This window comes from Trachemys scripta, chromosome 2 (assembly GCF_013100865.1).
Source record: "Trachemys scripta elegans isolate TJP31775 chromosome 2, CAS_Tse_1.0, whole genome shotgun sequence".
NCBI classification, from domain to species: Eukaryota; Metazoa; Chordata; order Testudines; family Emydidae; genus Trachemys; species Trachemys scripta.
Window position 1 is genome coordinate 60,411,870 of NC_048299.1, and position 13,887 is coordinate 60,425,756.

Consider the following 13,887-nt stretch of genomic DNA (forward strand, 5'->3'; position numbering starts at 1 on the left):
CTAACTCTTCATTAGATCCAGATAGCGCAGCCTCCCTACTTCCCTGATTTCAGACAGAGATAAGGCCTAAATGAAGGCTAGATGGCTAAAGCTCATGTCAGACAAGGAGGTGGTAGTGCTAGTGGGTAGGGGAAGCTGCTGGAGAAATTGCTTGAAGATGTATTTGCTCTTGCTAATGAAGTATACTTTGTCAAGGATGTCCACAATCGGGGGTTATTTTGGATCTCTATTTCCCCAGATAGCAGCAGTAAGCAAAAGTGTTGTGGTTTTGGTTCCCTCCCGCCACCACTTGCCATTGGCTAGATTTGCAATATATTCTCTCAGGTCTGCACCTGACCACTGTTATCCATGCCCCTCTCATGTCTAGATTGGACTACAGTAATGCTCTCTACTTGGAGCTTTCCTTGAAGACTACCCAGGGGATTCATTGCAGCCCACTTTCTCAGTGGTACTAGATATGCTAAGAGCATCATACTTAGATGTCTAACATATTGTCCTACTACAAAGATTTCCTTTTTTGCTTCCAAGTTCAAATTAACGCTTAATTTAATGCTGTGGGTCCTGGCCATTTTAGAGACTTCCCCCCTCCCACAGTGTCCTCATTAAGTAGCTGTGATCATCTGTGGCCAGGTGTTAGGACATATTTGATGGATGGACCTTGCTGGTCCAGGAGCTAAGTGTGCTAGCCTTCAGGATACATTGCAAGTTTGAGTTTGAGTAGTTTGGGTTTGAGAGAGATTCTGGGATCTTTTAGATATGGTAGTTGTTGTGATTAACCTGGGGATTATCTGAATGCTGTAAGCTACTGGCAATTTATTACTCATTTTGTCTTAATGCTCATAATACCAAAAATATGAGCGGTATCAAGAAAAAAAAACAATGAAAAAGTTATTGTTGTAAATGCATTCTACAATAACAAATCAGCAACATAGATTTTACTGATTATGGATGGGTTCAAACCTCTGATCTGCCTTCAAATAAACTAGAGAAGAGCTACTTATGCCTTATGTCTGGGATTGAAGAAATAAAAGGTGGGTTCCCAGGGGCAAAAATTTGGCTAATATATTACACACACACTATGCAAACACACACACACAACCTTAAACTTGTTAAACTGGATTTAGGGTTATAAATAACTAGATACTTAAGGAAAAAAAGCTTTATGAGCCCAACATAGTAGTCTCAAAGAGAAAGGTTAGAAAGCCTGGAAATTCAGAGTAAGATTATACCTTTTTAAAACATTAACATTAGAAGTATAGAAATGCACACATCAGGTCATTAAAATAAATTTAACACTGCCCTCATCTCCACTGACCTCCCACTCTACATAAGACAGACATTTTTCATCCTGGTGTAAAGGGGGTGGGGGTTGATTAAATATTTAAGAAGTTAGCAGAGCCTGCAGTTGTGTATCTTAAATCTACTAATCCCACTTTATCTGGCTAGTTTCCCTGTGGGAAGAAGGAACTCCAGCATTTTTTCTCATTTATAGTGCCTTGGCTTTGTACATAAATGACTGTGACATATAGGTGTGATCCTCAGGCAGCCTGCAACTCTGGTGTATAAGTTACTTTATTCTGGCTCTTAAGAGGTCACAGCACCAGAGAAAACTACTACTACGTATGTCTAGGCTACATCTCATAGCATGACAGCACCATCAACTTTTGGGGCGTTGTCTCATGCTACTGTCCGGAATGTGTTTTTTTTTGGTGAAGAGATGCAAAAATTCTGCCCTTTTTGGGATCACTGTTTATGATCTTTAGAAATAGCATGTGTATTGTAGTGAGCTCTAGTGATGTAAAGACAGGGGATGTTCAGAATAAATAGCACAGTAGTGTAAATTTGTCTTAACAAGAGTAAGACATGGTTATCCAGTTAATTTCCTTCTCACTTTTCAGACTCTCTGCTGTGATAGTGTGTGTTGTTTGAGGACACAAACCATCTGGTTTTCAGTTGCTCTGATGTTCCTGCAGAATGTACAAGAATGCACATAGCTTCCTTCTTCCTGGGCCCTTTCTCTCACTCTTGCTATCCACATCAGGGAAAGAGAATTAGAAGATAAAAAAGAAGCATGGTAAAATAATTTTACTGGATTTATTTGGGGAGCCAGGGGTCAACCACTAGAGGAGTCCGGTTTATTTTCTATATATTTCCCCTCCCCAGCATTTCTCCCACCAGAGCTCTGTCCTTTCAGCCCCCTCTCTTCAATCCAGCATCTCAGTGGCAGAGCATGAATTCTCACTCTGCCACTTCTCTCAGTCCCTAATACTCCACAATCACAGCTATCTACATCAAGGCAACACACAGTTTATTAAATTTATGAAACCAATAATGGATGTGAAAACTGGTTTTGAACATTAAATCACTCTATCAATAATGCAAAACTAGTTAAAGGCACCAGTCTTCATCAAAACCAGCAGATTATACAAATTTTGAGTTTGTAGACAAACTGCTTGGGAGTTAAGATGAGACAAAAATGCTAGAAAAGCTTTCAAGATAAGAGATTTTCAATTTTTTGTCCTCAGATTTCCAAAATTCTTTATCTGAGTTGCTTCAAATTTACTAGAAAAATTCTAGTCTGAAAGAAGATCCCTTAGCTTCAATCAGATTGAATGGTTTAGTTCTGGAAAAGTTAAGAAGCAACTGTGCCCAAGCTGAGTTCATAATGGAAGTTTAGCATCTCTCCATAATATATACCTACTCACTCTAACAGATAATTAGAGGAAAAATTAGTTAAGTGCAGAAGATGAGTTACTGATGGTAAAGAAAGTATCGTTTTTCTTGGACTGCTTGAGACTGCTTGAGATTTAGGTACCGTATTCTGTGTGTATTATTTGTTGGAAAAACATCAGACATTTTTGAATAAGTTAGAAGTTCATATGATGTGATGCCTGGAAAGACAGAAATACCCTTGTCAACTCACTGCCCTACATGGCAAACAAACTTCTTGTGTCATATATTTAATTGTTTAGGGAAGAACAGAGGTCAGTGCTATGCTCAAGTGTTAAAACTATTACTTGAAATGAATTTCATGTCTGGGGAGAATTATTATGGTGCTTTATTTCAAGGATATTGTATGAACCCTAGTTAAATTTATAGAACTGTTCTCATAAAAATGGGGAGTGCTGTGTTCATAAACTAAAGTGCTAATATTTTGGTTACACTAGAGGATGTTATCAAAGTAAAATTTCTTTGAGCTGAAATATTTATGAGAATAACAAACATCTGTTGCTCACTTTATAATTGGATTGACCTATCCAGTATTATAATTATTGGCATGTCTAAATGACTGTTAACGCTAAGGTTTCATTGAGTCGTGTTGTTTTATGCGTGATTTTTAGTAGATCACAATGCCAGCAAATCTGATGACCCAGTCCTCATTTCCTTTCCAAGAAAAGGAAACCAAAACATTTTACTGCAACCTGTTCCTGCTTTCCTGTATGGGTCAGGAAATCAGGCCCCTGTTTCCTCTCCACATGTTGCAATAGGAAGAGTACTGCAAAGCTACTTCCTGAACACACACTCCTTACCCACCCTTTCCCTGACAGCACTGGAAGAGTGATGTGCAGTATATATAATGGAGGAAGGCGACCCCAGACTGCATTACACTGCAGGACACAGTTACGACACGGCAAATCTGGCGTTGGCCGACATTTAGCTGTGAAGAGGTGTAAAGACCTGATAAGAAGCAAGTCTTCCCCACTTTCTGGTCAAAAAAGTGATGGTTTATCAAAAGGACCATGCCCTTGAGGCAGGGATATATCTTGTTTTTACCTTAGCTGGGAATGTCTTGCAGTCTGGAAAAGTTGTCCCTCCATGTGACTTTACATAGTATCTGCAGTTATTTTTCCAGTCCCAGTGACAATTAGCACAAGGGCAGTTTGCCAAGCTGAGGCAGAGACAATATCCTTCTTAGCCTTCCCGGGCATTTGTGTCCTTTTCCAATTTTTTTGCTGCTGTCACTGGACTCTGGCATTTCTTACCCAATTCATTTGCTTTCTGTGATAATCATATGCAATGAAGATATGCATGGCCAACATTTAAACAGGCTGCAGATCAATTAGCGGTCTTAAGTTTATCTGATTTTTATCAAAGAAGACAGAGCTCTGGGTCGATTGTCAGAGCCTGTGTCAAGTTGACCTTTTCAGAGATGTCTACATTGCCAGTCCCCTGGGCAACTTGTTGTCCCCTGTTAGTCTCTGAATGGCAGAAGTCTGTTCTGCTCAAGCACAAAGTATACACAGATGTCTATATTATATTCTTATAGGTTTGACAGCAACTGCATGTTGTATCTATAAACTGTCCTTTAGCAGTGACACTTCCTCAATGATGATAAGCTAATTTATGCAACTAAATCTCCTTTGTGCAGAAATGAAAGCTAATTGAGTCATTACAAAGTAATTCAGGAAGGAATACCTTGTATAAATGGGCTTACTTTATAAATCCTTCTCAAGTGGTTTTCATGCATCCTAAATGGTGCTAAGCCGTTTTACTGCCATAAAATACCCAGATGAAACAGATAACTTTTGGAAGCTGGGAAAACATTGTTTACAACAGCAAAAGGCAAAGACTGGAAAAGAAAAGAAATATTTGCAGAAGAAAGAAAAACATTTTAATTACCTGAAACATTGCTGGTGCTCTCTTGGCTCAGTTTCCTTGGCTCTTCAGTCTTTGGAGGAGCACTCTCTTCTTCTTCTTCTGCAAATAGACAATTAGGAATGAAATGCTGAAGGAACCTGCTAACTGACAGGAATTACAGCTCACGTCAGTTAATCAATCACACTATCTATACTTCTAAAATGTAAATGCTGGGAGCCAAACTCTTCTGTTTTCATATTGCCACACAAGTTTGAGGGCTTGGTTGTTTTTTTTGTTTTTAACCACTCTGGTAGCTCTCTCTCAAAAAAAACTCAGTTGTGAACTGTTGAATTCATCTTTGACTCTGAAAAGTGCCATTTTGCGGCTCCCCCTTTGCAATCTTGCAATGGCTTCTAGAACAATCAGAACTGGGGTCCCATCCTCCCTGGCTACATCTATCATTCCAGGATAGGGAACATTCAGGCTTTCCTATTCATTCTTACATCAGAGGGGTGTGATTGTCACTGCCCCATACCTCCACAAAAAGTTGGGGGTTCCACAGGAGACATGGGGCCTCTTTGCCTCTGCTGTGCCATGCATGTACATTGGCTCCTGCCTGCTCAATGGGAGCATAGCTGCCTTGTTTTCAGTGGCTCCACCTACTGTGGCAGATCATGGGAACCACTAAAGGGAGTGTGTGTGTGGGGGGAAAGTTATATTTAACCTGGGCATGGGTGGAGGAATAGTCTATGTTAATACAGTCTCAGACCGTACCAACTAACTGTGCTTTCCTCCATGGCTTGGGAGGGAGGAGAAGAGAGCTTGATGGAGCCCCTCAAACCTGTTCTCTTGCCAACACAGAGTTGGAACCCTCCTCCTCCCAGATACAAACTCTGCTTCGTATAGGGACAAGAAAGGGACTACTATAAACTCCTTAGTTTACAATTCTGTTGATGATGCATAAAAAGGAATGGACTTTAACTCCCTCTATCATAGCTGTGTTCTTTCTGTAGGAGTAAAATGAATTAAAAACCAAAACCTTATCATAGTCTCTATAACAGCACAACTGACAACACAGATCCCCTCGCTAGGTATTATATTGACACAGCCACTTTTCAGAATAGAACTGCACTTTATGTCTAATTCCTTTGCTGCTATTTAACACACGGTGTACTATTATAATAAGTATGTTTGCTTTTAAGTACCATGAACCCATTACAGCTACTAATCTGATATTTTGTTAATAAACAATGGGTATAAAAGTCATGCCTTTTAAAATGTTCTTCACAAGCAGATTATGTAAGAATTTCATAACATTCTATGATGGGGAGGAGGGTGAGTTTCAGCATGAACATGTGATCATGTCTGGTTTGCATTAATAACTTTGTAAACGTATAGGTTTAAATACTTAATAGACATGTTTAATTTTAAGCACAGGAGTAGACCTGTTGATTTCTGTGGGACCACTCGTACGCTTAAAGTTAAGCACATGCAGAGCTACTTGCACAACTGGGGCTATAGGTTGCCAAACACAATAGAATGGGAGACATGGTTATGTGATTTACTGTTCAAGGAACTTTGTATTATTAATCTGCTTGTTAATCAGTAGTTTTTGTTGTTTAATAACTACTGACTAGCTAGAAGTTTGGTTAAGACAGACTCCAATGATTTGGACACAAAACAAGAAAACAATGGAAAGCGGTAAATCTGATGCTACTGCACAGCACATAAAAGAGAGAGAGAGAGACTGACTATCTGCTATATTTAAACTTGTTCAACACTGAGTACATCATTACATCATGTGGGGCATGCTAAAAAATGTAACAAAAGTATCCTTATATATTCTCAAGGGCACCAGGAGGCACTCATTCCATGGCTTACAACCATTTTTATGCCACTTACAAGCAATATTATCCCTTTGTCTGTCATCTTTTCTACCCACAATGCATTATCTCTTCCTATAAACACTCAATTCCAGGTAAGAGACAGATGATTATATACTGCTAGAAATAATTTTTTGGTTATTGAATATTGCAGAATTATTTTTATTAAGAATGTTCATACCATGCTGCTATTCTTTCCATCAGTTCTGTGATAATAAGAACTCCATTTTAGTAAGTATTTTTCTCTTTCCTCTCTCTAATTTAAAAAGGGAAAGGGAAAGCAGTGCAGGTTTGAGAAATTTTTCCACAGTAAGACAGAGTACCTATAAAAATAAACACTATATTGTGGGTTCACAAACAAAGTTCATAAATAAGTACAATTCTCCCTTTAAAAAAAGATAAACATTGTTTAAAACTGATGGTCATTTCCTCGACTTGTATTTGAAGTGTAAGAGGAGAAAAGAAAGCCTGAACCCAAGTTCCTTCAGAACCCCAGTGTCAATTAAATACTGCTTTAGATCTAACGGACTTGGGTCATGGGAGCTTAAAGAGGACATTTAGCTCGTAAATACAACTTGCACTTTGGGCCTGGAAGCAGTGTCAAACCTCTTGTAACCAACAGCAGTCTCAAATGCGTAGAGACACTGGTCAGAAACTATGTTGCAATGTTTGCAGCAATGCATAGCACAGATAGTATATACAATATCAATTATTGAGGAGAAACAGTACGACAAAAGTTAAATTGTATTATCAAGATACTGTGTCACAGGGAGCCACAGAGATCTTCAAAATAATCGTAGTTCAATCTTTCCCCTCTCCCCTCACTTTCTACCCTTCAGGCTGGGAAGAGACGTGTCTCTCTAGTTTCTCTCTCCAGATCAATAGGAGCTCTGATCAAACCCAGAGCTCTAGAAGAGCTGTGTATGTGTCCCAAAGAAATGCATTTGGGCCTACAGCAATAGGTTGAGGATTCCTAGAGACTAGAATATAGAGACACTTACAGCATATCTCCACTACTAGAAAGTTAAAAGATTTTTTTTCTGGTAACAGATCAGGGAGGAACTGCAAATATTAAAAAAAAAATAATAATAATTCCTGTAGATTTCACAGCTGAATTCTAAAATTTTGCACTACGAGTTAAATATGTAAATTACTACCAGGAGATTGCCACAGCTATTCCCCAAACACAGATGGCTCTACCTGCACATATGATTTAAAGCGAATACAACGAATACAACAGTATCTGACTTTTAGACATGAGTCTAATTGATTTTTCTTCCTTTTTGTTCTTCCCAGAGAGAGTCAGATTATATGAATATAAAAATGTACTAAAGTGTAGCTTGCATAATACATTTCTGCAACAGAATTGGTAATCTCCCAGATAAATATGTATAAAGTCAGCATTCCACCAAAAAACTGATAATAGTCAACCACTTACCTACATTAGATCTTATATTAATAGCAGTATTATTAGCTAGTATTTGATTGTGTTGTGTTATTTGATATAGACACGGTCATTATACAATATTAATTAATACCCTGGATAATCACAGTTTGTGGGTTAATATATTCCATTCAACACTTTAATAACAGTAAACAAAAACAGCTCAGCTATGCAGCAAAATCCATCAAACCACACAGATGGTTATAAGGTTTTCATTATGTGGTTTCCATAGCAATCATATTGCAAATCTGGAAGCTTCTTGCAAATAAGCAGCTTGTATTTACATGCCTCTCAGCTGCAGCATGGAATTCTACAACATGTGAAGTTATTATTCCGATCACATATTGTTAGAAGAATTGTTGGGAGATGTTTTGATCAGTCCAGATTTAAAAAAATACTGCAGTGAACTAATTTTTAAAAATTTATTCAAGCATTTTGATATCTGTAATGCATACTAATAGATCCACATTTGAAATTTCACTCTGGTGACAAAAGGCTACAAGCATATAAGCTTGTGCTCTGGAAACCCCCCCCACAGTACATTAGTAAAAATCAAAATGTCTTCACAAGGTAGAGATGATAGAGACACACGGGAAGAACTCAGATGAAACTGAACAGCCATTGCTTATTTGCTCAACAGGAATGTAAAGGTGTAAGAGCCTATTTGAGAGACAGACTGAATTATTTCTCCAGGATGTATATTTTTCTTAAAATGACCCCATGTAACTGTAAATGGGAACTCTAAAAAGAGAGTAAATGCTTACTGTGGGGAAGAGACAAGTACTTTTCTCTCCCTGATTTATAAACTTAATTTTACAAATTGAGCCTGTTCTGTAACAGATGGATTATTACCCTAATAAGCAACATAACTCTGTCCAGCTATTCAGTTTCACAATAGCTAGATCTAGCTCTTACAAATATTTTTGTTTTGGGGAGGATGTGAATAAACAAAAGGAAGGAGCAATATGCAAACAAGTTAAATCCATATTCATCTTCTTAAGTTGAGGTCCATATCTCCCATTCCCTTTCCCCGTCTCCTCCCCGCTGCTCCCTGCACTAGCATAAGCAGTGAGGACTCAAATCCCAGGACCACTTGGTTTACAAGGAAGTAAGCAGAAATAGCTCTAACACACTATACTTTCCCAAAGATCTGCAGAAGTTATTACCCTTACATTCTGTGAGATTAGTACTCTCCCTTTATGAAGGAATAAGGTCAAAAGGATGGATGGTCTCTGTGATATCTTCCCCCTCTCCTCCCAGATTTCCTTATGGAAGCTGATGCTTAGTCAGCACTACCTTGCATGGTTCTCCCCCTGCACTGAGAAAGCTCACTGTGGAAGGAAGAGGGTTGTGTAGCTGCCATAGCCAGAGAGGCTATGGGAAGAGGGGAGGGTGCAAGGAGCAGTGCGGCGGTATTAAGCTTCTGCGTGACTACAACTTCTGGGGGATCCACAAAAGTTTCCTGCATATCTTAGGGTATCTCCAGCACGGTTAGTCTCAAACCTTTTTGGTGCTGCAGGGGTGGTCAGGACATCTCAGCACAGAAATCATTGCCCAAAAGCTCAGGTGGCTTTACATGCCTTTATTCTCCCAATCCTGGCCTGTTTTGGGGACCAGAGAACCTCCTAGCATAATTTAGATAGCTCTGGGGGCCTGTCTAAGTTAAGGTAGCCCTCACAGACTACCATATTGGCCACACCCCTGCACAGAATTGCTGCAGCACTGTGTGCTGTAGCTGGAGCTACAGCCTGATTCCTCTGAATTCAGGAAGCCTCCCCCAGCTGGAATTAGGGTATAAAGGGGCCAGATTTAGAGTGAGAATCTCATCCTTTGGATCCATAAAACTTCTCCCTGGAAGTAAGGATGTCTATATGCTTGGTGGGTCTTTATTCCCCTCCAACAGAATGATCTGTGAGAAATTCTACAAGTTCAAACTAGCTAAGGTTCCTGGCCCCTATTTGAATATAACTTATGCAGGGAGTTACTTGGTCCGAAGTCTACATGATGGTTGGGCATAATAAGAAAAATAGATACATTCCCTACCTCATGGGGTATTTCAAGTATAAATTCACTTATGTTTGTGAAGCACTTTGATAGTATGGTGATGGGGAGTGGGTAATATAAGGACATAGGCAGACAGATAGAAAATTAGTTAATTATTCAAAGATTGGGTTAAATTAAGAAAAAGAATCCCACTAAAATCACATACAACACAGTCCTCACTGTAACACACACTGTTAAGTATGGTTAAACCTGATGCCTGAAGCTGTCTACAATCAGACATTATCAAACACCTGTTTTTTTATTGCTTAGATGAGATAGTATGCTCGTTGTTTAAAACAATACTTATGTTACCAGAAGTATAACCACATAGTATAATATTGGGAGAGGGGGAGGAAATGGGTAGGAAAAAATCATGTTTTTTAATGAATTTGTAAAAGGTGAAAATTTTCATGCATTTGCACATGCTGTTTTTCAATTTGCCACTGTCTTCCTTCACATGAGGGAGAGTGGGGAGATGTACTATAAGGACATGTTTATGAACAGATTGTTACTAAATGACCATTTACTATTAGAGAATCCTCCCCCTATCAAAAGGGCAGGGGTTAAAGCTCCTCTTATGAAAAATATTTGTGTTTTTGAGGGCCTGGGGAATATGACGCTTACAAGGCTCAGGGCTTAAATTTTTCTCTTTGGGCAAAGGAATAGGGGAACAATGGGGGAAAGGTGTAGAGTAGGGGCTGGGCCAGTTTATTTACCTGCTGACGCGGCAGGTTTGGCCGATCGCGGCCCCCACTGGCCGCGGTTCGCCGTCCAGGGCCAATGGGGGCGGCGAGAAGCCGCGGCCAGCACATTGCTCGCCCGCGCCGCTTCCCGCTGCCCCCATTGGCCTGGGACGGCGAACCGCGGCCAGTGGGGGCCGCGATCGGCCGCGTCAGCAGGTAAATAAAACTGGCCCGGCCCGCCAGGGTGCTTACCCTGCGAGCCGCGTGCCAAACGTTGCCGACCCCTGGTGTAGACACACCTATTTTCTCAAATGTGAAAGTCAGAGAAATTTTTTAAAATTGCTTTTGCTTTTTTTTTTGACAAACTTTCACTGTTGTTTTGAGGTGGTGCACTGTTTCACTTGATCTTTGCTGTGTCTTCTCAGTTACGCATAATTTTTAAATGCTTTCAGGAAATCCAGACACATGCGACCATATATTTGCTTGAGATCTGAAGACTCGTTTTCCCACTTAGTTTTCCAACATCCCTTCCCCCTCCTTTTCTATTAAGGCCCCATTTTGTTCAAGGATTGATTTGAGCAAAGACGTTTCACCCTTTGGATTGCCTGGAATTATTTGTTGAGAAACTGAACAAAATATTCTAATTCATAATATAATGCACAGTCTGGTCCTCATATAGGATAAAATTTTCAAAAGTGTCTAAGGGACTTAGGCCCCTAAGTCACATTGCTGTTCCAATGTGATTTAGGCTCTTAAATCACTGAGGCACTTTTGAAAATTTTGCCCATATGACTTTGTCCTCTGATTAGATGACCAAGCTTTTAAAATTGGATGGCAGCTTCTCCGAAGTAAAGGTTTTACCTCACTTTTCAATAAAAGCCTGATTTTGGCCCCAGCTCTAAAATCATCTTTCAGCTTCAAACTTGGTATGTAGTGTCTAGACAGTGGGCAAAATTACAGATATACCAGACAAGATTTTTTTAGCACAATGTTTACACAGTTAGAAAAATGTTCCAATTTTAGGCAGAAAAACCCAGCTTAAATATGTATATTCTTCCCCTTTCTATGGAAGTTATTAGGTTATTCTTCTCATTGAGATATAGAACTATTTCTATAAAGCACAGGAAGCCAAGATTTTATATCTGTTTGGTCTCAGATATTAAAATGGTTTAAGTGTTCAACATGACCTTTTATAAACCTTGATACTAAGTTGTTGTTAAAATACATGATATTAAATACTATGCAATAAATATAAACAATTCTCTAAATAAATAGATATAGTAATCAAATATGCAAATAAACCATGCAGTGCAATTTATCACTAGAGTTATTTGATAGATATATATAGGTTACATTTCTGTGGCTTAAATTTGTAGATTAGTAATACAGAGAAGAAAGTCTTCATACATCATGTAAAGTTTATAAGCAGCAAGATCTTAGATTAAAACCCATTCCTTAATACAAAATAACCCTAATTGTGACAAATGTGACTTGACATAATATTTACATATATGAAAGCAGCTTGTTTAAACCACAGTATCAGTTCTATAGTAATTTGTAGGGTTAATTTATTCAAATTTATAGTTCTTCCCTTTTTTGAACAACTTCATTTCTGGATTTAGAAGAAAACAAGGCAAGTCATTTCAGCAAAGTTCACTTACGTGAAAGGAAATGATATAGTTGTTGGCATGTTTCTCTAGGACGAGTGTGGCTCATGGATGCTATAATTGCTTTAAAAATGTCCAAGCAACTGACACTTTTGCATTCTCTGTATTGACCACTGACAACACAGTGGGGAAAAAAATCAGCAGCATGCACCCTTTGGGTATTTTAATGGAGTCAACATGTCCTTTTTGGTTGTTTAAAGCCAACGTTACCAAATTACATGAAGCTAATTCTACTAAAATCTTTTATCTGGCTTAAATGACAAAATAAACCCATCGTAATATTATGATACACAGTCAAACAAAATCAAGCAAAATGCAGAATGAGCGGAAAATTAATGAGCAGAGACCTTGATTTTTTGTGTGTGCAGTATAATAGTTCAATTAATGTCCCACAAATCAGTGTTGTGTTTTTTCCTGATCTCCCATACAAATTTTCTGGATCTTACTACAACTAACTCTATAGAATGTATTTATCTAGTGTCTATTATAGCTGAAGGAATCTTTCTAAATTTTTCAACATGCTAAAAACATATGAAATTCAGCAACAGAGAATCTTAATTCACATTTCCAAATACACAAACACCAGTTTATAGGCTCCCCAGCAAAAGAAAAACCAAAGATCTAACCAACCATAGTGGGAAATAACCTGATAATCCTTTAGCGTCCATTGCCGCTGGTAGAGAAATGGGACCGTTGTATAAATAGTGTAGGAAAACAAACTGTTATTAATCCTGTCAAACCCCCGATAGAGTGGTCTGTTGGCTGAACTTTATTCTCACACAGAGCCATCTGGAAGTCTTAAGGTTCCATCAGCCTCCAAAAGTGGACTACCAAAAAAGGCCTTTCTCCCCTGAGAAAAAGCTGTGATCTGACTTCAAATCAAAGGTGGCAAGGGTTGGTCCATGACAAAGGAGCAACCCATTTCCCCCATCTCCAATCTTTTTCCATATACCACAACCAGAGTGCAATCAGCTGTGTGTGAATTAACTCAGAAACCACCTGGGATAGTCTCACGGTTATCCTGGAAGCCATGAAATCCTGAGCAGATCCAGAAGAACAGTCATCTATTGAATTTGTCATGAGATATTCAGCCTTGGTGCCATGTAATAATCAGGTTCCTCACTGTGGGTTTTTTTGTTTTGTTTTTTTGTGGGGGGGTTTGTGCCTTTTTACTCCCTATCCCCTTAAATGTGAGAGTTTAAAAGGGACACATGAGCTACACATTTTAATTATATTTAAGATGGATATATATAATTGGTTGAAAGGCTCCTGCTTATTGATTATGTTTTGCTTGGCTTAATTCCTTCAGTTTAGAGGAGGAAGGGAGAAAGAAGGCTGGTAGTGGTGACAGTCCCTATGGCAATTAGAAGTTCATTGGGGGGGGGGAAATTGAGAGGGAGATTTATGCTAATGAGTCATCAGGGTTGGGGAAATCTTGTGGGGAAGGATTTATATCTACAGTATCTGGGTGGGTAAGATGGACTTTGTGGGCCACTCTGCTGGTTCTTACTTGAGCACCCAGCTGGGTCAGCTGTCTCGCTTTAATACCAACCTTATGGAAGCTAGGAAGGCTGAACAAGGATATCCCA

The 13,887-nt window shown here is 39.0% G+C and overlaps 1 protein-coding gene across 1 annotated transcript in view; it reads right to left on the reverse strand.

The window, feature by feature from the left end:
- Nucleotides 1-13,887, reverse strand: part of SKAP2 (src kinase associated phosphoprotein 2) — a 150,036-nt gene that overhangs the window by 13,989 nt on the left and 122,160 nt on the right. The window contains exon 10 of the mRNA XM_034760674.1: nt 4,621-4,698. Coding sequence (XP_034616565.1) covers nt 4,621-4,698 — 78 coding nt within the window. The remainder of the gene's footprint in view (nt 1-4,620; nt 4,699-13,887) is intronic.